The 25,114-nt window shown below is 36.7% G+C and overlaps 4 protein-coding genes and 1 long non-coding RNA gene across 8 annotated transcripts; 1 reads left to right on the top strand and 4 right to left on the bottom strand.

Annotated features, from left to right (window-relative positions):
- Positions 1–645: 645 nt before the first annotated feature.
- On the bottom strand, positions 646–4,648 carry LOC147514015 (UMP-CMP kinase 3-like). Its single transcript, XM_086599589.1, has 10 exons — positions 4,509–4,648; positions 4,147–4,203; positions 3,785–3,836; positions 2,407–2,524; positions 1,798–1,954; positions 1,613–1,693; positions 1,405–1,509; positions 1,182–1,331; positions 1,039–1,109; positions 646–897 (listed from the first exon to the last, which is right to left on the bottom strand). Exons 2-9 carry the CDS (start codon positions 4,174–4,176, stop codon positions 1,050–1,052), a joined length of 753 nt encoding a protein of 250 aa, XP_086455715.1. The 5' UTR covers positions 4,177–4,203; positions 4,509–4,648; the 3' UTR covers positions 646–897; positions 1,039–1,049.
- A 124-nt stretch (positions 4,649–4,772) lies between these two features.
- Positions 4,773–19,377, bottom strand: LOC147514012 (Got1/Sft2-like vescicle transport protein family). Of its 2 annotated transcripts, XM_086597417.1 has the most exons (6): positions 19,224–19,377; positions 19,082–19,135; positions 18,920–18,993; positions 17,889–18,006; positions 17,481–17,539; positions 15,920–16,309 (listed from the first exon to the last, which is right to left on the bottom strand). In XM_086597417.1, exons 1-6 carry the CDS (start codon positions 19,326–19,328, stop codon positions 16,231–16,233), a joined length of 489 nt encoding a protein of 162 aa, XP_086453543.1. In that variant the 5' UTR covers positions 19,329–19,377; the 3' UTR covers positions 15,920–16,230. The 2 variants fall into 2 exon arrangements, with proteins under 2 accessions (XP_086453544.1, XP_086453543.1); XM_086597418.1 differs by lacking the exons at positions 15,920–16,309; positions 17,481–17,539; positions 17,889–18,006 and adding exons at positions 4,773–4,855; positions 5,166–5,283.
- LOC147514014 (F-box protein At4g09920-like) lies at positions 8,021–10,401 on the top strand. 2 transcript variants are annotated; one of them, XM_086597414.1, is made up of 4 exons: positions 8,021–8,177; positions 8,552–9,600; positions 9,722–9,892; positions 9,971–10,401. In XM_086597414.1, exons 2-4 carry the CDS (start codon positions 8,686–8,688, stop codon positions 10,277–10,279), a joined length of 1,395 nt encoding a protein of 464 aa, XP_086453540.1. In that variant the 5' UTR covers positions 8,021–8,177; positions 8,552–8,685; the 3' UTR covers positions 10,280–10,401. The 2 variants fall into 2 exon arrangements, with proteins under 2 accessions (XP_086453540.1, XP_086453541.1); XM_086597415.1 differs by lacking the exons at positions 8,021–8,177; positions 9,722–9,892 and having other exon boundaries at positions 8,606–9,600.
- LOC147514013 (uncharacterized) lies at positions 11,826–13,366 on the bottom strand. Its single transcript, XR_015217443.1, has 2 exons — positions 12,780–13,366; positions 11,826–12,222 (listed from the first exon to the last, which is right to left on the bottom strand). It is a non-coding gene; the product is annotated as an uncharacterized LOC147514013 (long non-coding RNA).
- Positions 19,378–19,971: 594 nt separating the features above from the next.
- Positions 19,972–24,092, bottom strand: EMB1586 (P-loop containing nucleoside triphosphate hydrolases superfamily protein). Of its 2 annotated transcripts, XM_086597412.1 has the most exons (5): positions 23,984–24,092; positions 23,857–23,905; positions 20,706–22,560; positions 20,481–20,611; positions 19,972–20,169 (listed from the first exon to the last, which is right to left on the bottom strand). In XM_086597412.1, the coding sequence occupies exon 3, from the start codon at positions 22,473–22,475 to the stop codon at positions 20,754–20,756; it is 1,722 nt and encodes a 573-aa protein (XP_086453538.1). In that variant the 5' UTR covers positions 22,476–22,560; positions 23,857–23,905; positions 23,984–24,092; the 3' UTR covers positions 19,972–20,169; positions 20,481–20,611; positions 20,706–20,753. The 2 variants fall into 2 exon arrangements, with proteins under 2 accessions (XP_086453538.1, XP_086453539.1); XM_086597413.1 differs by lacking the exons at positions 23,857–23,905; positions 23,984–24,092 and adding an exon at positions 23,106–23,290.
- Between the last annotated feature and the right edge of the window lie 1,022 nt (positions 24,093–25,114).

The following is a 25,114-nucleotide window of genomic DNA, read 5'->3' as shown; positions in this document are numbered from 1 at the left end:
TTATGCATTTGAATTGTCCTATTGAAGCCGGCTGCTGGATTTTCAAAAGTTAGTGTCTGAAACAATGTGAGAAACTGAGAATGTCAAGTTTAATTGGGTACCAAGACTGGTGTGAACATAGTTTCTCTTTAATTTAAGAGTCCCTTAATCTAATTTATTGGGCACTTGGCAGCAATGTATATCATATATTTTGCTTTACTGTTGTACTAGTAGTGGTAATTGGTAAAGAGAGTTAAAGGATGATGCAAAACTTTGATTCAGTTTTTTACCTCACTGATAAGAGTTGAATTCTTGATTTGGTAAGAACTCGCACACGAACACCTATCTCTATGTAAAAAAATAATTAGGACTTTTGACACATCAGTAGGCTCAAATAGTAGGTCAAGTAAGTGGGTCGGTATAGCATTACTGCTCGCCAGATTGTGAGGAGGGAAGAGTCGGGTGTTCTTACTATATGAATATATGTGGGAAATAATTTCACAAATCAATTACACTTTCAAAAGTCGGCAATCTACACCACGGTTCAACATGACAGAACCCACCAAGTGACGAAGTCTTTTTTTTGGGTACAAAGTGTGACCAAAGTCTTGAAAACTTGTGACAGTTGTGAGGCAGTGATTATCGAAAAAGTCTAAGAGGCAGTACTAATCTAAGGCGATCTAGAAATAAACATCAAAGAGTTTCTACTTAGCAGTAGTTCTAGATCATTACTACTACTGGAAATTGAAATGTGGGAAGAGTTTTTAGTCACAGCATATAGAGCCATAATGCTATTAACTATCTAGTACACTCAAACTGAAAACTTATTAGCATTGCCTGTTCAGCAACCCTAGCAGTACCCAAACGTAGATGTAACACGTAATCCAGATCATGGTGTTCTGAAGAGCTGCAAAGTACCTGTGTTTCAAATGCAAGAACCATGTGATTAAATTAATCAAATCTGTGTACCACCATACACCTAATAGATTAGGTAAAACCAATGCATGATGTATTATTATAATCGTTGGATAGCCGAGGAACTTGTAGAAAGCAACTGACCTTCTGTCCACTCATATAGCTATAGCCTCAATTCCCACAGAAACCTCGTCCAAAGATTTGTCAGCATCAATCTGAGAGAGGATAAAATTGTGTAAATTCCAAGTAACTTTGTGAACAAGAAAGACAAGCTAAATGAGACATACCTTGCCAGGTATTCCCTCCAAGTCATTACGCTGAACAACAGGATACATAGATTCCATCCCCTCAGTTCTCTTCTTTGCACTCTCCATCCACGCAGACAAAAGTGGAAAAATTTGCTCGGTAACCTCTTCCACAGACTTGCTAGCATCAATCTGAGAAGAGAGTGAAACTGTGTAAAAGCCAAAGAACTTTGTGAACAACAAGGAGAAGCAAAAAGAGACATACCTTGCAAAGCATTGACTCTGACTCAAAATGCTCTATAATCGGAAGCATAGAATTCATCCCATCAATTCTCTTCTTTATGGTCGCCATATTATCATCATCTCTTCCCTTCATTTAACATAAGTTAAAGCAAATGACCATCAGCAATTAAATCACCAAGGAAACAGAAATCGAAAACACTAACAATGCAAAAAAAGCTACATTCTTCAACCTGATTCCTTTTCAAAAGACGTTCTATCATCACCTTCTCTGGACACTCCAAATATAATACAAAATTCGGCTCGATACTAATCTGCCAGAAACAGAGTTTCACATGGACACACTGAATTAGAAACTGCATGACTCGGCCAGTCCAAATTATGTTGTAGAATATACACTGTAAATATAACAACTTACCAATTTCTTGAATTCAGCATAGTTGTCTACGCTACGGGGGAATCCATCAATCAGAAACGTGTTCTTACCACTTTCCAGCATGGCTCGTTTCAAAAGCCTAGTCATAAAATCCGAAGGTACAAGCACTCCCTTGCTCATATTCTTCTTAATCATGGCACTGCAAGATTTCAATGAGAATTCAACAAACTCAAATTGGACATGATGTAAAAAATTAAAACATTTCAAAACTCATATTACTATGCAGCCATATGCACCAAACGATGTGTAAAGTGTTATGTATTTTGTTTTTGGTAGTAGAAATATAGCAGGGAAAAACAACATGAAGGAGTCTTCACTTGAAAAAGTGATAAATGGAAGAAACTACTCAGACAGTGCAAAGGCACCAACTGAAGCGAATACAAGGTTGCATAAGTTGCAAAGGACAAACAGAAAATGATAATAGAGGCAACAGAAACATGAGCACCCCATCAAATATATATACCATGAGCAGTATATTGGCACAAAAAGTCACTAGAAGTGAAACAAAAATAAGGTGATGAGAAACCTAAAAGCGAAGGCCATGGTGAACTATGTATATATTTTGGAATACAAAAGATGAACAACTAATACCTCTGTTCAGATCCCGATTCGAGTTCCGCTCGTAGAATGTCGCCAGTACTTAGATGACAGAATCCAAAACGTTCAGCAAATGCTGAACACTGTGTGCCCTTTCCACTGCCTGGACTACCTGTCAAGTATATACAATTCAATTACCATAATTAGGTCATTAAGCTCGGATAACTCGATAAAGTATACAAGGAAAACAGGTTTACTGATGTAAGATAGTTCAATAGGTAAAGCCTAAACACTCCACTGTAGTTCCTTTTGTCTGACCTTTCTGGTAGGAGGTTCCAAGGAAGAAGCAAAGGAAGGACTTGTAACAGATTTAGGGAGTGAATGGCAAGACTAGAGGCTGACTAAAGCAGGTTGAAATTTGGAAAGTCTGGAAGACAAGGAACGCCAGGCTCTAGAGTAGTGATAGATGTAAAACCAATCAGAGCCAGCAGATAGAAAAAATTGGATATCATATGCCTCCAACGCACCTGAGCGCAAGGATGTAGAATCTACAACTAGCTATACACATACAAAAGAAGAATTCCAAGGATCACTGCAATGGAAAGTGATCCCACATTGGATACGTCGTTCCTTTAAATTTAGACAGTTGTAAAAAAGACAATTTCGTGGTACAGTCAGGCAAAAACAGAAAACAAGAGGGTAATATTTACTCTGAACATTCTTAGAATGGAAGCTACAAGCAAATAGGACAGTTCATTTAGACTTGGGAAAGGTACTCATACAAAACACTTGGCAGTTACGGCTTGATATCGTCATGTTATGCTAAAAATGCAGGGGAATCCTATGGAATAAAGGTGGAACAGAATACTTAGAAATCTATATAAACCAATAAAATGGTGTTAAGAGTATCCACTATCGATCATGAACAGAAGACATGATTAGGAAATCATGAAAAATGTGATTATTTGGGCAGAATTGTTTATTGGAAATTCACGAGTTACTAAAACACAAACGACATTAAATAGTACTTTGAGTCCTTTACCCTATAAATGCAATAGATGCCATGAACGGAGAACACTCCGTAAATAATAACAGTCCCTCTACAGGTTATACATGAATAATTACATCTTATGGTAGAGATGCTAGAAGCTTATGGTGTATTAAGGATGATATCCATTGTCATAAATAGGAGACCTCTTAGTTTGCGTATTATAGCTATGATTAGCTTGTTTCCAAGGTGGTAGTGCATTTATCAAGATGCTTGATTACACTGAGATTTGATTAGTGTTGTATAAAAAAATGATTGACATTCTTAGTTTGAGGTTTTGATTATACTGAAAGTACTCTGTAATAGTATAGGAACCAAGACGCTAAGGATCAGTCGGCTCAATTATAATCTCAGACTGAAAAGATCGAAAATCAGTGAGCTCACCCAACACAAAGATAACGCTGACCTTCTCAGCTTCAAAGTCTCCACAAATGTCCTGCATTGAAAGAGCAGATTTACTTCATTCTGATATAAAGATGGAAGTCTCATATGCATAACATATTGTAATAACATTTGTAGGAGTCAAGAAAAGCCAAGTAACATGGACACTTCGTATTCTCAAAAAAATCCGTGTGGACATGTTCTTCATATGATTTCAAACTAAGGTTTCCTCTATACCCTTATACCCTCTAAAAGACTAAGACTGAATAGCCCTAATAACATATACCAAGCTATAAAAGGCAACACATACGAGTAAATAAGAAACTAGCCTGATTTAAGACCACCATATATAAAACATATATTACCTTGTTCCCAGTATTGAACTCAGTAGCCATGGCCGTTGTGATTATCTTAACTTTCAACTGCAAAACGAAAAAAGAAGATGGTTTCTCTGGATAAGAAGGTACCAACTTTGTGACTTGTTATCCAAGGAAAGAGGTTACTAGATAGTGCAACACATGGGGTAGTTGGAAACGAGACAAACTCTACATTCTCTGCGGCAGTTAAGTAAAAAGTACGCAACGACAGTCACACTTAATTCATGGTCATGGTATTTGCATTGCCACCGTACCCATGCATTTGTTACGTACACAGTTCACAATAGACTAAAAAAGTTTAGCGTAAAGCACAAATAACATGCATCAAATCAAGATAAACGAAAACTTACAAGAAAAACAACTGCTAAGTTTTACAGCTCTCTTCTCTAAATCGTCCCTAGTAGTTTATCCTTGAAAGAAGCAACTTAACTGTTAGTAGGGGTTTTATAGTCCAACACGTCTTGTAGACTTCTACCCAACAGAGGAGTCCGAACGCTCCAAGGCTCTCACTGCCGAAAACAAAAACTTTATTTAAGAGATGTTGCTGAACATATCATGTTTTGGCAAGCTGTAGCTTTTAAGTGGGCTATCTTTCTTGGAACTTAGATCCTTGGCAAGCATAGAAAAGACCGACTTACCAGACAAGGGCGCCTATCTCAATTATTATAGCCAGCAGTGTCAACAACTTGTTATGAATCTGCAGAACAGAAAACCAAAGAAAAAGATGCAATTAATCGTATAAGACCATGAAGAACCAGAGGTATCATGGATACCTGGAGAGCATATCAACATTACCAAATCCTACTTCAAGAGCTTTGTGAGAATTGACAAGTTATTGGTAGGTGAGTCCGCATGGTAACACTCTACCAAACTCAGGGATGTCTCCCAGATGGGACGCACGAACCTTCAAGCAAAGATTCCCTACACTCTAGCCCTTTAATGTACTTCAAATTTTCTGTACACTTAAATTTATTGCAATATCTTAGTACTTCATAAATTGTGCTTACCAGAAGAGCACAGATGAGAGCAAGTAGAACACTCCCAATGTATATTGATGATGCATAAACACGGGCAGAGTCAAGCATCATTCTCATTTGTTTCCCTGGCCCAATGAGAAAGGCTGTGCTGCCACATGAACTCCAAGTTCAGAATCTTAAATTTGATACAAAATAAAAGAAGAAAAAAAATAAAAATAAAAATAAAAATATATGATATAAAGAAAAGATAATGCAGTTTATATAACTCGATCTTAGTCATTACGCTTGATGTGGAAGTGGAAGTTGAACCTGATATTGAAACAGGTCCTGCTGCAGGAATGGAATCGAGTGGCAGAACATTTTTCGCACGGACAAGAAGTGGGTCACGTCCCCAGCTCCTCGCTGCCCTTACAACCGAAAATGGCACTGTTGCAGAAACAAAGATGGTCTGACGCTCAATACGCCGAGCTAGTGGTCCCAGTGTCTTATTGGGCTGCTCTCCACCAGCCCTCTTACCAACATGTTCTAATATTCTATGCATGTCTTCGCGAAAATTGAATGAAAGGAGCTCATCAACTTCATCCAAAACAAGGAAACGACACCCATGAGTTTGTAGTTTCCCAGCTGCACTGATCTCTGCAATCCTTCCAGGTATCCCAACAACAATCGCAGGCTTGTTCTTCTTCAGAGCTTCTTCCTGCCTTGATCGATTAGCACCACCAACAAGCTGCTGAACCGCCTTTTTTCCTGCAGGTCCCAACAACTTCTCAACCTCTCTTACAATCTGCATTCCTAGCTCTCTAGAAGGTGCCACAATTACTGCTTCTATACCCTTTTTCTTATCAGGTTCGTCAGTCTCAGAAGAACATTTAAGTGGACCAATCTTAGCAAGTATGGGAAGGAGGTAAGCGAGGGTCTTTCCTGAACCTGTGTAGGACTGAATTATGACATCGTGATCCTTTGAGATCGTAGGAATAGCTGTGGCCTGAACATCAGTGGGAACAGTCAGGCCAACCCTATCTAAATGCTCAATCAACAAAGGTTGAAGTAGCACCATTTGAGGAATTTAAACTTCAATATGTTACCTACGGATACACATCCAACACAGATTTCTTGAAAATATGTTGTCGATATTACAGAAGTTTTATTGCATTGATGCATGCACCAAACAAGTTTTAGTGGGTAAATAACTTGCAAACTCTCTGAATTATGTCATTTGAACTCTGTATCTTAACAACATACAGACCTACAGTTTGTAATTCCAAATGCAACATCATCAGCAGGATATATATCTAAGGGACTAGATTAGAACCTAGGTCCTATCCATGTACCATGTATTATTTATTTTTCCGATAAGGGTACCTTCTGAAGAATATAACAAAGAAGGATGATGGTCTTTAATGTAGAAAAACTGATGAATCGCCAACTAAGTGCATAAACTATGTTACAAATCTAACCTCACTTTGATAGGACAATCTCTTTGCTTTATAGTTTTACCCTATTTATAGTTGTTTCCAACTAGTGTGTCAGAGCATTCGTACGTGTAAAAGCGTAAACTCATCCAAGTAAATCAGTTCCTATAACGAGATCAAAAGAGTAAGAGTTTAAGCAGGAGAAAATTAATCATGAACTCATCTGGAAGGAAACAAAGGAGCAGAGCATAGGAGCAAAAGTGAGACTCATATTATACCAGGCTTTCTAAGTACAAATATACTCCGATCCACAGCACCAGGCTGAGAGATTGACCAACATCAACAACCATGAATACGGAGGCCAGCACATGACCATAGTATGGTGGTGCCTGTGGGATACAATAGAATCCACCGATATGGTTGGATACTATGGGGATTTCAATTAGATTTAGAAAAATCAAAACAATTGACCGATATGGATGACAAATAAATTTGCAACGTAAGATCTTGGCCCAGAGTCCACCTTTGACACTATAACAACTTTTATCCACAGAAAATTGCTAATTCCACTCTCAGCCTATTAACCCTATTTACTAATCAACTAATTCCACTCTCAGCCTAACAGGAGTAACTTTTGTTCTCTCCTTTTCTCCCTCTCCCTCTCCCTCTCCCTCTTTTGCATCAGCAAATTATCTACACTGTAGATAATTTTAGAATATCACACCGTAGGAATGAGGAAAAGAATTGGAACAAAAAGAAATCCTAAATTCAATTCAACATCATCATATAACTATCACGACGAAACATGAAACCCTTATATAGAGGTTTGGTCCCTTTGACTCCAAAATAAAGAACTCTTAATGACACTCAAAACAGTTAGCAAGTCAACCTAACGGGAAATTAACTATTCTAAAACTTGTACAATCAAGTTTACATCTGAACTTATGAAGAGAACTCACTAAGCTCAAAATTCCAGTCGCCTTTCGTAAAAACGTAAAGAGTCTACGTCTAGACAAAAGACAACCTGCACCATTACGTATAGACAGTATAGATACTCATTCAAATGTAAAGTGCATCCTCCATCAAATAGTATCGAAGTTTTGACTTCAAAATCTACATCTAGCACAAATAAGATTATATAAATTGATATTACCTCTAGTCATTAGAAATTGCCTAATACTAATTTACTTAAAAAACAAACAACCACAAACAGAACCTAGATGACATAGACACATGTTTAAACATAGTGGCATATCCTGTATCAAATAATATCCTTGATCTGGCTTTAACACCTACATCTAGCTTGCTCATATAAATGAAAACAAGACAGTGTACATGAATTTTACATATATTCTGATTCTTTCTTTTCTGGAATCCTCAGAGGAGAAGAACTGGAGAAGTGAAGTTTCAAATGGGCCAAACAATATCCATCTTTGGGTCCAAATCCAACCCGTATATGAATTCAGGGTCCAATATATATATTTTGTATCTTCTCTCTTGAAACTTGAAAAAGAGCAAGGAAATCAACCATGGCCACCAACAGTCATCTCTAAACAACCAAAGCCACTCTTCTTCAATTTCTCTGTCCCTCTCTCTGAATTGCAACTACTCCTTCAAATATACACACCTGGTTAGATCCTCTCTCTCTCTCTCTCTCTCTCTCTCTCTCTCTCTCTCTCTCTCTCTCTCTCATGACATAAAGATTGTTTTTTTTGTTTCCTTTTCAATACAATGTTGAATATTCACTTTTAGAAATAATCACAAGAGAATTGGAAGAATAAAAAAAGAAAATTTATTAACCCTGCTGACAAAAGAGAAGTTTATTTTTTGGGAGGGAATGTGAATTTTGAAAAATTGAAAAAAGGAATAAAAGGGGGGATAACACTTTACTTAAATAGAAATAAAAGGAATCTCTTTTTGGTTATTTCAAATCAAATATAATAAGTTGAATTTGTGTGCGTTTCTGCTTTTTGTAACATTGTGTTGGTTGGAATTTATTTACAGGTTTCTCTCTCAATCCCTGGGTGGCTTAGAAGCTTTCTGATTTGAAGGGTAAATTATTTAACTTCTGTCAAAGTGTTGTGGTAAATTATTCGCTTATTATTTATATAGAAAGGTGGTAGCGGAGACGAGCAAATATGAAGCAGGTTTGTTGTTATTTTGATAAGGAAAATAGGATTAGCCATATTCCCGATCCAATTCGGAGCCACATTGTTTCTTTCCTTCCAATGAAAGAAGCAATGAGAAGCAGCATTCTTTCAAGGCAATGGAGATATGTATGCTCTTCTCTTTCTAATCTTGATTTTAAGCAATGTGATTTCGAAGAAACAAAAGAGCGAAAGACAGGAGATTTTGTAGATTTCATTGATGAGATGCTTTCAACTCATGATGGATTGGATATAACAAGGTTCAGTCTCAATATGAAGGCCGATGATCCGTTTCTATATTCTCGTCAACTCAATTCATGGATCTCTTTTGCTGTAAAGCACAATGTTCGAGACTTTGAGCTTTCGTCCTACATATGCAGACGCAGATTTGAAAAGCTTCCTCAATGCCTTTTTACAAGCAGTTCCCTAACAAAATTGAGCTTGTATACCGTCGAGTTAAATTTGCCCACAATTGTTAATTTTCCAGTGCTTAAATCGTTATTACTTGACGATGTTACATTCCTTGGTGAAAACCTAGTAAACAAACTCCTCTCAAGCTCTTCTTGTCCCGTGCTTGAAAAACTGGTTATCTGGTATTGCTGCTGCATTGATATCAATACTATTTCCATTTCTATTCCTACCCTTAAATACCTAACACTCTTTGATACACACGAACTTAACATCAGCATCATTAACTCAGTTCTTCGGAAACTTAAATACATGTGTTGTAATCCACCAAACATTATCTATGAGAATGTTATATCTGTGGTCAGTGCTAAGTTTGACTTTTCACTGGATATTAGTTTGTGTAGTCCTCCCGTGGATTCTTTTTTTAAAAGTGCGTCTAAGATTCTGGTGTGGCTGCGCAATGTGGAGAAACTCTGTTTATTGAGTGGCTTTATTGAGGTATATATGAGTCATTCTTCCATTCCTAGTCTATATCATATATAGCAACTTTTGTTTTTGTTATTTATTTTTTATTTTTGTTACAACTTACAAAACACTTATACTTTAGATGCCTGTTCAGTTTCTCTCCAGGGATCGAGAATTTTTAGCTAGTAAACCATCCTCGTGTTGCAGCCTGAAACATTTGCATGTTGATATGTTCGCTAGCGAAAAGCATGCCCAAGTGATAACATTGTTATCAAGGAGTTATCCCAACCTGCAAACTCTGAGCATAATTGTTGAGGATCTTTATGTATGACTAGAATATTTTTAAAAGAAAATTTTGAACAAATTCGTCTTCTTTTAATGAAAAATATTTGTTTTTGATTAGGAAAAAGCAGCAATCTCAAACATGGCTAATGTAGAAGAATGTTGGAAGCCCACACAGTTGCCTTCTGGAGACATATTGAACAGCCTTAAAACAGTTGACATTGAAGGTTTTAAAGGAAGTGATGGCGAACTATGCCTTGTAAGGTTTCTGCTCGAGAATGCGAAGATTCTGGAGAAGATGAATATTTGCTACTCAGACGAAAAGCTGGAAACAGTGCGGTGCCAAATGTGTATTACTGAGATGCTGCCAAAATTTACCAAAGTTTCTCCCCTTGTAACTATTTCAATTTCCAGTAAATTATTTTGTTAGGTACACTGATAATTTACTCATTGAGTAGAGGAACTTCTTGGTTAAGGACTTGAAGTAGTAATTAAGGGGTACTGTGTTTCTGTACTACTTGATATTTATGTAAATACAGTTGATTTATCTCCTATTTTTGACTCAATATTAGATGGATATGATGTTTCTGTGTTTCTGTACTACTTCAAATTTGACTAAATCTCTTCTGGCAAATGGGAAAGTGAATTTCAATTAATATTGGACGAAACCATCATGCAGAGTAAAGGAGTTTGTCTGACACATTTTTAACACCTTAGACCTATCCTGTCTGTGTTCTTTATTTGCAGGGCAAATAGAATTTAACAGTATGTGTTATCTGTGAATGAGCAAAAGAAGAGCGCTAGTCCCTCGCTGTCACCCTTCATTTACATTTCAGCAAACAAATGGCAAACAATTGTATCTGTTGAATAAGGAAGTCAAGGTGGTGCGTTCTCAATAGTTTGGATCTTGCTTGAAATATGCTCCATGCCAGCGTCAGTATGTATGTTATGCCAAGAAGGGGAAGAAGTATAAATTTTGGTCCTTGGTCCAGCTGAGCCTAATTCCTGTGTCTCTGTAATGCTGTTGCTGCCACTGCGCTCGTGACTGTTATCCATTGATAGTAGATTTTCTATTTTACTTTTCCTTATTTTTTTGTGCATATTTGCATAATGATGGACGTGGATGATGGATGCCTAGTATCACTTCCTTACGCTGTTCATTTATGAGTTATGACGATGTTCAAGTGGTAATCTGGATGTTCGGTTGAGAGAAGATATTATGAAGATTAATGGTGTTCATAACGTTGTTTTCGAAGAAGAGGATTTCCTTGTAGTGTTGACACGTGGGATTTTTGAGAACCTGGAAGTTTTGGCGATGTCTGTAGGCATTCCAGACTTGTGCTTCTGCGTATGGTTGGGAGTTTATGGCAGTAACAAGTTCATATTAAGAGGTGGAAGGATTTTTAAACTTGAATAAGGTTTGAGAAGAGTGCTGGTGAGCAATGACTTCGCTCATCGTACCTTGCTCAAGTTTTAGCAAAGATTTTTTGCCAACGATAGTAGGTCTAGAATCTCCTAAAGATCTTTGTTGAATAGGAATTCCTTTCAATGCCTGCCTTCTTGCAAAGTCGCTGTACGTTCACAGTATTTGGGAGGGTAAACATGTTACCATCAAAAGAAAAAATATATCAATTTCCAGGCCTCTTTTGATCCTCTGCACTATATTTCTCACTCTTAAGACAAATTCCAGAGGAACACCAATTAGTAGAGAAAATGTGCTCCAAAGGACTGCCGCAACCGAATAACACCAACTGCATTTTGCTTCCTGATCTCTGAAGTATGAAATTTGTACAAGATGCACATTTATCGTAAAACCAAAGTGCTGCTGCTTAAAATTTCAGACCACAACCTTATTGTGTAGTAAGCAGGCAGGACCAACCATTATAATTTTTTTGTCAATGTTTCAGTCCACTCTGCAACAACATCAGTATCTCTCAACTAGAGGTCAGTTTCTTCATTTTAAGTACAAAGGAACATTGAAGAACTCATCCGTTCTTTTCAGACATTGATGTAATCACAAGGACCCAGAATCAGTTGAACTAAAACATTGTATGCATGAAACAAGACAAAATGAGTAAGAAGACCAAACTCTTCAACCCTCATATCATGTTCATAGTCTAGACACTTCTACCTTCTAAATCAATGGCATTAGTACAAACAGAACAAGTTTCAGCACCTAGCCATGCTTTAAAAACTTGTCACTACAATGTCTTAAAGACGAGTCTTTGATCCCACCACAAGTAAGAAATCCGTCCACCTGAACAAAACACCAACACACGTATCTTTGATCCGCAGCACATGGAAGAAATCAGTCCAACTGAACACAGCAATACAAGATTGTTTTATCCCAGCACGAGTAAGAAATCAGTCCATCTGAACAAAATACCAAAACAAGAATCATTGGGATCAGTGTGTCAATAAATGGGAATGCCTAAAATGCTAATTATATGCATGCTTAATGCCAGTTTAACACACCAATTTATACTTGATCGAATTTCTAATGTTACTCTTACTATTGCTCTATTACCAAACTGATCCAAAGAAAATATAAGTTACGGCGCCTTGCACAATTTATTTAAGTAGTCGATTTAAGTCCACGTTCACCTTCTTCCTGTCCAGTTCAAGATCTATTTGATCTACACACGCTGAAAAGTAGAACTGAAACCGCATGAAATCACTATGAATTTAAAGTCAATCCAGTTGCACCAAAGTTATTTAAATTTCAGAGACACCAAAAATGAAACTCTGCAATCTGAGAACCAGTATTCATCTTATAAGAGCATAAATGGATAATTTAATAGATGTCATACATCTGAACCAAAAGCGAAATAATGCAACAGAAAGGGAGAAAACAAAAAGAAGACTCAGTCTCATAATGTGGCAGATCAGCTCATCCAAATTCATAAAATAAATCAATAAGAATAAGTTACCTATCTGCCATAACATGCTATAACGAAAGTTCCCTCGTGATATTCTAGTTCTACTCGGTCGTTGGCTTGAGCACCCTTCTTCTGGAAGTAACTTTTGAGACCATCCCCTTTGAAATACGAATATTTTGACTTTGTATTTCTGAGAAACTGCACAGTAAAGTGTTGATCCATTTCATCTTTCTCACAAAAAATGATCGTCTGCCCATACTCCACCAACTTCGTAACATTCTTCAAGTAATCAGCCTTAACAAGAAGGCGGCCACCACTTACTTCTTTGCGTATCAATAATTTCACGGCCAAAACATCAACACCCTTTCTTTCTCCAGGTATTTGTACTTGAGCACCAAGCTCTTGCATAGTAGGTTGTGTGAAATCAACAAGCAAAGCAGGTTCAGATTTAGGGTCCAGCTTCTTCAGCTGATTATGATCAATAACTGATAGTGGATTTTGAAATGGATACTGGAAATCTGTTGGATCCCACTTCTCAAGCTCTGTAGCCTTCAAAATATTGAATTTCATTAGGTTACTTTAGCTTGAACCGAGACATGAGGAGAACATATCAGTAAACTTGTCCATTTTTTTCATTTTTGAGTGTCAAAGGTTGAAATGTTTCAATTAATTCTGGCGGGAGAACTAATATATAGGCTGGACTTGTGAAATGGGCTGAAAAAAAGCCCATCCTAAATCTAGGCTCGTTAAATGTCAACCCTTAGATCGGCATTGTTGGGTCAGCATTGGATGTGTGGACTGTGGAATGGAATATTATCCAAGAAAAAATAGAAAAAATAAAAAATGGAATATATTTGACATTTATTTGAGGTAAAATTAGTTTTAGAAATTTTTAACTCAGACTGTCTTCTCATTTTACCATTTCTGCATTTTCTCAACTTATTAAGTTACCTATAAAGCTAGAATGCAAGCCTGACAATGGGTGCTTCAGTAGGCTGTTATACTTGTGCTAAGCAGTTAATATCAGATTAAATCACCGATTAATCGCTTATCGGGGTTAGAGCGATAAAGTTTATTCGATATTTTTTTTGCTTGATATAAGTAACTGATTAATTCAGTGATTTTAGCCGAAATGACCTATTTCTCACATGCTCCGTTCAAAAGAAAGAACTAAGACTATCGGAGCTCAAATAAAAAGAATGAAGTTTGTGTTGGACTTGACAAGTTAACAATTGTTTTCTGCGATTTTCGCCTAGATTCTCTTAAAAAACAAATTCAGAACATTCCACAACTATTACATCATCCCTCCACTTCAAAAAATCATGTCGATATGCATGTAAGAAAGAAACAAAGAAATACGTTTTTCATATAAGAGAGATGAGTAGTAAAAAGGATAAAGAGGGAGGGTGTCAATACTTTATTTTGGGACTGCACGTGTCTAATTAAATCTATATATCTACTATCTATATACTTAGTTATATTGGAGAGACTCATCTATTTATTTATTTTTAAACAAAATGGGAAATAATTATGTTATTTAAGTAATCTTAGGGAGGTTCTTTTAAATTATCAATAATAAAATAGGACTTGTTTTAATTTCAATGTGGGAAATGGGGGGTAATTATTTAATTTAAGTGACATTAGATAGGTGTTTCTAAATTATTAATACAAAAGGGACCTTATTCAAATTATATTAATAAAAGTGAGGCTTATTCTAAATTTAGTGAGGGATAAATTTAATGAGGGAGGTGTTTCTAAATTAAGTAAATAAGGAGATCTAAATTAGCCTACTTGATACTGGAGAGGGGTTCCTCAAAACCCAGCTATCATATAGTGTAGAGATTACAAACGAACCGATTTGTTAGGAAAAAATATCAATGAGCCTACATCATTATCTGATAACTCGGGAACCGAAACTGTAGGAAGGCAAATAATACATACTTGAAGATTGTGATTATTAAGCTATGGCTCTATGTCACCATCATATTAATCTCCTAGCATAGAGTGTGTTTGGCAATTGAGACTGTAAACTAATTAGGAATATAATGAAATTAGAAACCATTGGAATGGAATCTACTATAATAGAATTTGATTCCAACTTAAAAATGCATGTTTGGCAAACGTTCAAAAATCATTAGAATTCAATTCCTACTTAAATTAATGTGTTTGAATTGGTTGTTGTATAGTCGTATAGAATCCTTAACAGACTCCAACTTTTAGTTTATTTCATTTCATTTTATTTTTTTCCCCATTTTCATATTACAAATAAGAAACTGATTCCCATAGTCTAGGATTCATTTAGATTAACAGGGTCTGTTAAAGACGTAATAAAAAGAATTGGAGCCCGTTTAGAATTCAATTTTATTGGATTCCATGCCTCCAAACAGGCCAAAAGTGAGTGGTCCACTAAGGATTCTAGTTAATTCCACTTCTCAAGTCTAATTCCTGGTAAACAAACGCACCTCCTATTTAAGCTTGCAAAGATTGTGATTATGCTATTTGCATGGCTCTAAGCTGATTTCCTCTATGGTATATGGAGTGCTCCACACTGAGCTCCTCTGTGGAATGCTTCGTCTAGCTAATAGCCTATACCGTTGATTATGGTTGTGGTTTCTCATAGAAAAAAGCATTGGCGTGATTATTACATTTGAAGCAAGTAGGGACTAAGTATACGTTGCAAAATCAAAATTTCGTGGATTTGAATATTAATAATAAGGGCCGGTAAATGTTTGGTCACTGAAAAACGAGTTCTTCTAGTGTTAGCTGATTCATGTACTCATACCTGTTTAAGAATACTCAAACCACTAGTGTAATTGAAAAGCATAACACAACTGACAACTATAGTCAGATTAGCGCCTATGACTAGAGATTATTTTTTCTTGAGTGTCCCCACCCACCCACCCACGCTCCAAGACTCTCACTGCCGAAAACAAAAACTTTATTTAAGAGATGTTTCTGAACATATCATGTTTTAGCAAGCTGTAGCTTTTAGGTGTGCTATCTTTCTTGGAACTTAGATCCTTGGCGAGATTTAGGTATGCATGAACTTCGGGAAATGTTTTAATATGTTAAGTGTTATTTCTCAAGTTCTAATTCATGGATTTGTTGAACCATTCATAGATTGGTAAATTGTTCTGGATATATAATTACAGTTGAGCATTGGACAATATATTATGAATTCAGAAGCAATATTGATCAATGAATTTGTCGCAATATATTATGTCAGACTGTAAGGCTTTTCTGAAAAATATAATATTTATCCCAAGTCAAACCAAACAAATACAATACATGAAGAAATATGGAAAGGGAAGCTTTCAACATTGATCCATCCTTCTGGTGATCAATTCATCAGCAAACTCCTTAATTATATAGCCCTAACTCGGGAAATAACATCCTCTACAGCAACTTGAGGAACAAATATTCAACAGCAACAGACGCAACATCAATGACGAACCATATCTTAACGCATCCCGAACTTAAACCAATTTCATAAGAGTCTGGTTTACATCTCGGTGTCACACACCCTGACAAACAGTTCAGAAACCATTCGACGAGCAAACGGGATATAGCTTAAACTGTACCTGAAAAGCTCAAACACATTTGCGAAAACAATAAGACAACCTGTCAGACCACATTGATAATTAAAGACGAATAAAGTGGAAATTCTAAAACACGAGCCTTCTGGTAAACTCTCCCCACCTGCTTCGTTACTATTTTTATTTAAAAATAAATAAAAATATTTATAATAGAGGGTGACGCTTGCAACTCAAGCAACTAGGGGTGTGGAGAAATGAACCCCCCCACACACACAACAACAAAAACAACAAACCCCGATGCAAGTGGGAATCGAATTCAAGACCTCCTGTTACAGCCACCAGAGCCTTGACCAACTAAGCTGTTGGACACTTACAAAAAGGAAAAAGCAGGGCATTATACAGATCCTACGTGTTAAATTAGATTTTTAGTACAGATTAAGCCCTGACTCGTGACTGATCAATTTAAGAGGCTACGGTTGACACATGTAAGAAGAAGTAAATGGAAGAAGTTTCAATAACTCATTTACATCAAAGACATGCTTTCTGCGGGAGAATGTTAGCAAAGAAGAGAATATTCAGGTGATGCAAGACGTCTAGGAAAAGTAATTCAATGAAATCAATGCCAGACTATTAGTAATGAAAACCTAGAAATGTGATCCTACTGCTAACGATCCCAATTATTCTTAGGACAGGTCGGACTTCCTCTGGGTATTATTTCGCTCTAGTAGCCGATAGTTGGTCCATTCTAGTAAAAAATACCAGTTAATCAATAATTTGTTTTCTAATACTCAAAGTTCACTAAGATGTTAATTTTCAATCTTCCAATGATAAGATGTTAACTTTCTAGACTAAACAAGTGATAATATATAGCGTGTGAGGGAAGGCATAGTTAATTGCCTTTCATCGGTGAACATGCAGACCTCCTGCCAAATTCACCGCACCTTAATGATCTACTAGCACTAGTTCACACGATGATATTGATCTTGACCATCAGACAATGCATCTTACAAGTTTTACTTTGGCACTGACCTAAAAAATAACACTGATAGGGTACTAGAGCCTAACAGTATACTGATAGACTTGGTTGTAGAGTAATGAAGAATAAGTTTAACACCCATTTCAAAGAAGAAGTTCAATTTGTGGGTCCATAGTAAGAATTGGAAACTTGACCAACCACCAATTATGTCAAAACCAAGCATAGAAAAGACCGACTTACCAGACAAGGGCGCCTATCTCAATTATTATAGCCAGCAGTGTCAACAACTTGTTATGAATCTGCAGAACAGAAAACCAAAGAAAAAGATGCAATTAATCGTATAAGACCATGAAGAACCAGAGGTATCATGGATACCTGGAGAGCATATAAACATTACCAAATCCTACTTCAAGAGCTTTGTGAGAATTGACAAGTTATTGGTAGGTGAGTCCACATGGTAACACTCTACCAAACTCAGGGATGTCTCCCAGATGGGACGCAGGAACCTTCAAGCAAAGATTCCCTACACTCTAGCCCTTTCCAGGTGTAACACAGTAGAGTCACTGACTCTTCATCTTTAATGTACTTCAAATTTTCTGTACACTTAAATTTATTCCAACATCTTAGTACTTCATAAATTGTGCTTACCAGAAGAGCACAGATGAGAGCAAGTAGAACACTCCCAATGTATATTGATGATGCATAAACACGGGCAGAGTCAAGCATCATTCTCATTTGTTTCCCTGGTCCAATGAGAAAGGCTGTGCTGCCACATGAACTCCAAGTTCAGAATCTTAAATTTGATACAAAATAAAAGAAGAAAAAAAAAATATATATATATATATATGATTTAAAGAAAAGATAAAGCAGTTTATATAACTCGATCTTAGTCATGCAATACTTAGATGAAATCAGCAATTCACAAGTTTATCATGAGTTACGGTGATTTAGTTTCATCTTGTATCCAAAACAAAAAACTGTTGTTATGTTTAAGGCAAAGGTCATTAAGGTCAACACTTACTGAATTAGCCTGGTGGTGTAAAGGTGTAACCAAGCCGTACCCAGATTAGGTCCACGCCCATTTATTTGTTTGAACTTTGCTATGAGATCCTTAGAAACAAGCCTTACATCCTAGGAAATCAACCAAAGTATCTAATAGAGCAAAACAACAAGTACAGATCTAGCAAAGTGGTTATAGACTTGGCATTTTCACTTCCGCGGTGATGGATGCACTGGACATTGCAACCCCTAAGTTCAGTATCCACTAAACCTTAACTCAAAGACTGATTTCAAATTTTCAAGTTTTTGTTCATCCAACATTAAAAGCACTTGCCAGCTATAAAGATATCAATCAATAAGTTAATAGTAACCTTACTTTCACAGCGCCTAATACATACACGCATGATGGTTACTAAGCTCCTAGGTCAAGTATCTAGCTTCCCACTAATCGAGATCTTGTTAAATTTAAGGAGTACTAGCTCTTCTTAACATTCGTATCAAAGTCACCACCATTTTCCCAAGGTTTGACTCTCGGCCAAGATTCATATGGCATGGTATAATGTGAGGACTGACATTTAATATGCATTTCAAAATAAATGAGACCACGACAATGTTTCGGCCTAGCTAATAATATTTTGAGTACATGACTAGCAAAGAAAAAGTAAATCTTTAAAACCTACCTTCCAACTGCCAATACGTTTCCCAGGGTGAACAAGATTGCAAACTTTAAAGGTCTAGCTAAAACAATCGACGACTGCAAAACAGTAAAAAAAAAAACACAACACAAATTAGTGTACAGGATCATTAGACATTACGAATGTGGTAACAAAAAAAGATGTTACCAAAAGCATGAAAATCAACCCAACGACCATAGAAGCACCAAACGCGTAGATTCTCTGCTCCAAAAACAAAGCTTGGTAAACAAACACTAGTGCAATGGTATGTACATATATGCAAAAGAAAGAAAAAAGAAGATGGGCCTGCCTGCAATGGGGAGAGTGAGCACAATTCATCTGCTTCATCGAGCAGTAGATTCTCTTCGGGCTCTCCATCTCCTCCGCCTAATAGAGATTCCCCGAATCTCCACATTTTTGTTTCTCAATATGGTGCCCGAAATTCTAGGGGTGTCAAAATGGCCCTCAAAACCCTTAGCCGGCCCGCCCGCTCCATGGGTTGAAAAAGCCCTCAAAATGAGACATTTACACATTTATGGACTAGGCCTATCCGGCCCTCAAGCCTTTGAGGGGAGGGTAAAGGGCCTAGACTTTGAAACTTAAGCCCTCCTTTAAGCCCGGCTCTCATTAGGCCCTCAACATATATTTTTACAATATATTTCATTTTAGCATTAATATGCTAAAAATCACTTAAAATAACGTTTATCTATTAAGTTTGCCAATTTTATAATTTCACTATAATATTTTATGAAATGAATTTAACTGATCTTAATTGATTAATATAATTTTAACAAGTTTTTTTTAGTAGTTTAAAAGTTTAATTGGAAAGTGCATTCGATTTTATCATTTTTAACTAATGTTTCTAAATTTATTTTGTAAATCAAATGTATAACATAATAACATAATATCCGCCCTTACGTTTCAAACCCTCTCAAGGGCCGGGTAAAGTTTCTTTAAAACCGACCGATAGGGTTGTAAATGGAGAAAAAGCTTCGAGATTTAAACATTGGCCTGACCCATTTGACACCACTATCGGTACATCCACTTGCCTTTCGAAATACCAAAAAATAAACTCCACAACCTCTTTGGATTTCATATACATATTCATTACAAGACAGAACCTCCATCAAGGACATGTTCGAACAAATACAAAAACAGAAGTACAAAACAACGAAAAAATTGTTTAAATGCGTCGTTGAGCTTCATAATATTTTTCTGTACTTGACCAACTTAAGTCTGCTTTAGCCTTCAAATATCTGCAAAGCAAAAAGATAAATATGTAGAGTTAGACAACCCAATATATAGAACACAATGGCATGCCACTTCAAACAAAAGAATACGGGATACAAACAAAACAGATTACATAAACCCAAATCATATTAGTCAAAAAAAAAAAAAAAAAAAAACTTGTTAATCCACCACCAACACCAGTACCACTTCAAAAACTTCAAAAAAAAACCCACCATTAAAATCCAGCAAGAAACAATATACAAAACTGTACCAAAAAATGAACCAGAAAAATATATATAAAACAAGCTCATTAATCATTAAAATAATTAGAGCTTACCTCCTTAGCAATTCCGCACTGATTGTCACTAAAGAGTTGGTTAAATAGATCCAAGTTAACTTGACCAAAACAAGTATTACAGCTTATGAACTTCATCAAGTTCACTAAACGCAGCAGTATGATTTCTCAGCCTAATAAGCCACAAAAAATCACACAACAAAATCAGAAAACAACACTATGAGAACGAAAAAGAAAGTATATAGAACAAATTAAATAAGAAGATACCTGATTCGTTGTCGAGACACAGCGTGACGAAATCATAAACCGACGACATCACCTTGCCACCTCTGACGGAGTGTTTTCTTTCTCCTTTTCTTCGTTTGAGACAACAAGATTTCCCTCTGTGAACTCACAATGATTAATGGGCACACCAAGCTGCCTCTGCATCTTCTTCACAATGAACACCTCTGGCTCCTCACATATGCTGACCACAGAACCCTTTCGACCTAGTCGACCTGTCCTTCCAGCCCGATGAGCATAATGGATGGAGTCCGTTGGCAGGTCAAGATTAACCACAAGATCACATTCAGCAACATCTAACCCCCTTGCAGACAGCTCATTTGTGACCAGCACTCTCACTTCCCCGCCTTTGAATTTCTTCAAAACTGTTGACCTAGCAAGCTTGCCAATATCCCCATGCAACTCAGAAGCCTTGATTCCACGTGCTTCTAGCTTGAATACAACATCTTTCAACCGCTTCGAGTGATTCATGAACGCAATAACAGACTTGGCATCAAGAGCATGTACACATTTTCTCAAGGTATCGATCTTGTGTTGAGCTCTTGATACACAGTAATAGTGTTTCAGGACTGGTGGCAAGCTCTCAACTGTACCTTGAGTCATTACGCTTGATGCGGAAGTGGAAGTTGAACCTGATATTGAAACAGGTCCTGATGCAGGAATGGAATCGAGTGGCAGAACATTTTTCGCACGGACAAGAAGTGGGTCACGTCCCCAGCTCCTCGCTGCCCTTACAACCGAAAATGGCACTGTTGCAGAAACAAAGATGGTCTGACGCTCAATACGCCGAGCTAGTGGTCCCAGTGCCTTATTGGGCTGCTCTCCACCAGCCCTCTTACCAACATGTTCTAATATTCTATGCATGTCTTCGCGAAAATTGAATGAAAGGAGCTCATCAACTTCATCCAAAACAAGGAAACGACACCCATGAGTTTGTAGTTTCCCAGCTGCACTGATCTCTGCAATCCTTCCAGGTGTCCCAACAACAATCGCAGGCTTGTTCTTCTTCAGAGCTTCTTCCTGCCTTGATCGATTAGCACCACCAACAAGCTGCTGAACCGCCTTTTTTCCTGCAGGTCCCAACAACTTCTCAACCTCTCTTACAATCTGCATTCCTAGCTCTCTAGAAGGTGCCACAATTACTGCTTCTATACCCTTTTTCTTATCAGGTTCGTCAGTCTCAGAAGAACATTTAAGTGGACCAATCTTAGCAAGTATGGGAAGGAGGTAAGCGAGGGTCTTTCCTGAACCTGTGTAGGACTGAATTATGACATCGTGATCCTTTGAGATCGTAGGAATAGCTGTGGCCTGAACATCAGTGGGAACAGTCAGGCCAACCCTATCTAAATGCTCAATCAACAAAGGTGGGAGACCAAGCTCTGAAAACGTCTTTGCAGCAAATGGTGCTGCTTCTATTTCGAGAGGTACCTTCACCCCCACTGCCTTAACTGCACTAATTCTTATTGGCTTCTTAATAGTTTTACGAAAATCTTCAGCTGAACTAGTTGGTCCAATTTTGTTGGTTTTGTTGTCCTTTTCGCTTTCAGGTTCTCTCTTAAATCCAAGTGTTGCAAGTGTGAGGGGGCCACTTTGACGCTCTGTACGACTCTGGAGCTTCACCCTGGTGTGGACTTTGGCAGCCCCAGGGATTAAACACAACCTTCTTAGGGGTAAAGAATCTCCCCGGTACAAAAACAAGCGTGTTGAGACTAACGTGAGCATGTTGCGATGGGTTCGTCCAATTAGTATTTCCATAACATGTTCATAATAGGTTCCACGCGGCACTGGCAAAGAAAAAGCTTCCACACACGAATCCTGTCACTCTGCGAATGCGATTTCACTGAAGAAAACAAAAAATAAATCAGATAAGATACTAGCACTTCGAATTTTCTAATGCAACAATTCTGATAACTTTCATTGCATAGATATCATCCATTACTAAGGAAAATGAGGGTGAACATCTAGAAAACACTAAGCATGTGAAACACTTTGTCCTGATAGTAATAAAAGATTTCCTTTTGGGCAGTTTTTACTTGTAAGAATACATGAATGAGTTTCTAAAATATGTAACTAGATGTGAACATTATCAAAACAAAGAACAATCGATCAAAAGCAAATCCAGACCTAATGGACTAGTAATGAATGTAATATAACTATATACATAAATATCAGTACTTGGAAAAAGTTATAAACAGGTGATTCCTAATGAGGAGATTCATAAGATGGAGAAAACTTAACAGTTGCAATACACAAAGAATTATGATCACTAAAAAAGAAAAAAAAGGCCTACCAAATTTTACCATGACAAATAATGCTGCACTCTCAAGACAAAAATTATAACCAATGTAGTTTTACTACAAAAATATCAAATGAGAAGGTTCTGACCTTAAATACAGCAGTTCATTTCATCCAGCTAGTTTACTGAACAGACATTTTCAAGTGATTTAAAACTAAATGAGAAACACGGTTTCAATAGTTTCCAAAAGAGATTTAGGGTTTAGTAGTGTAAAGGAAACAAGAGATTCAACGTATCTTGAACCAAGTACCACTACTTGTGTGTGTACGTGCGCACGTGAGATATAGACTCGAATTGTCATTTATTACTTTCAAAACAAAGTGTTTCACACCCTTAGTTATTTCAAGATGTTCAACCATCATTTTCCTTAGAAATAGGCTACTACTCACTACTCAACACAACTAACTATCCCTAACTATGATTCTGCAGATTGGTAAAAGCTCCTAACATGACAAAGGAATGGCAAAATCAGATTTTTTAAGCAAGGTCAAAACTCGATACGTGTATAGAGCTATAAATGCTCTACAGAAAAGTCCCCAAGGTGTTACCAACACTGAGGAACAAAGAAGACAAACAGGGAGCAGGGACAAATTATTTCACATAAATAATGTACAGTAAGGTCTCAAAGTTTTGACAGCCCAAAGGAAATTTATTGCATAAAAGGAACAAATTAACAATGAAGTCAAAATTTGTTATCAAATAATGCCAAAAATCACTCAAAACACATAAAAAACAGGCATTACTCAAAGTATATCAACAACCACAATTTTGGCAACTAAGATTAAAAAACCTGTTCAGTAGATATTAATAAACATAATAAAATGAGAAGAGAAGTAAAACCTTGAGGTAAATATCATCAGCTCTTCCCTCCAGCTATTAAATCGATACCCTGTCGAAAAATAAATAAAACAAACAAGAAAATCAAAACACAACAACGTTGAACAAGGGTTTAGGGTTTAGGGTTTACCATGGTGTGGAGATTGAGAGATTTTTCCAAGAGAGGAAGACTGGAAACAAGTGACTGAGTTTTATCGTTACGGTTTTTAATGGACTGGACCGAGTTTGAGGGCGGGTTTAAACTTTATTTACATTTATTTAGTATAATCTTGTTAAATTGATACGCGATAAATTAATTATCACGTTTAATTGTTTAAATAATAGGTTTTTTTAATCTTGACTTTGGTTAGTATACTTAATTAATAATTTGGCTAAAATTTGTAAGATAATAAAATTCAAAAATTGGGTTTTTTGTAATGAATCAATAAGAAATGTATATGAAACAAAAAATATGATGTGGTGTTGTAGGTTGTAGAATAACTTGTGTGTTGATTAGTTGAAGTTGATTAAAAACTTCATTACCATATACCAAAAATCATATGACACCACTTTGATTTCTATTTTATTGAATAAATGACTCGGGTTCACATCCTGACAATGGAACAATTTGTTATTTTGAACTAGATTTTTCATGTAATGTTGGAAGAGCCTATACAAAACAATAACTTGTGTAAAATATACTTTTCATTTTACTACTTAACAAAATATAAATAAAATTACATATAAAAGTTATGAGGGCCTTAATGCGGGACTTTGAGAAAATGCCTTTATTCCCTTAAAAAATTGTTCGGGCCGACTCTCAAATTACATGAGGGTCGGGCAAATTATACGAGGGCTTAAATTTATGGGATTTTTCGGCCCATGGGCCAACCCAAGGGTCTTTTTACAAATGCATGAGCGTAAGTCTATTAATTTTGTTTATTTTGAACATAGTTGAATAAAGAGTCTTTACAATCCATTTATTCTCTCCAAATTTCCCACAAAAACAATATATACACATAAAGGAAAGATTATGAGGTCGAATTTGCCGCAAATAGCAATTACACACGTAATTATTTTGTGGAAAAAACCACAAAAGGATGTCAAACCACAAAAGTTACATGGTGTTTGTTGTTACTCTTTAATGGGTATAGTCAGGTTATTGGTTTTTATTTGGGTTCAACAATTTCGGTGGAAAATCTAGATTCTTCACTTGTTGAAGCATTGGCAATACTACATGTTGGGCAAAAACTGGTGCGATTGGGTTTTCGTGATTTGACGT

The sequence above is a fragment of the Coptis chinensis genome, chromosome 3 (genome assembly GCF_015680905.1).
Source record: "Coptis chinensis isolate HL-2020 chromosome 3, ASM1568090v1, whole genome shotgun sequence".
In the NCBI taxonomy this organism is placed as follows: domain Eukaryota; kingdom Viridiplantae; phylum Streptophyta; class Magnoliopsida; order Ranunculales; family Ranunculaceae; genus Coptis; species Coptis chinensis.
The sequence above is the reverse complement of the archived record's forward strand: the minus strand, read 5'-3'. Positions and strand labels throughout refer to the sequence as shown.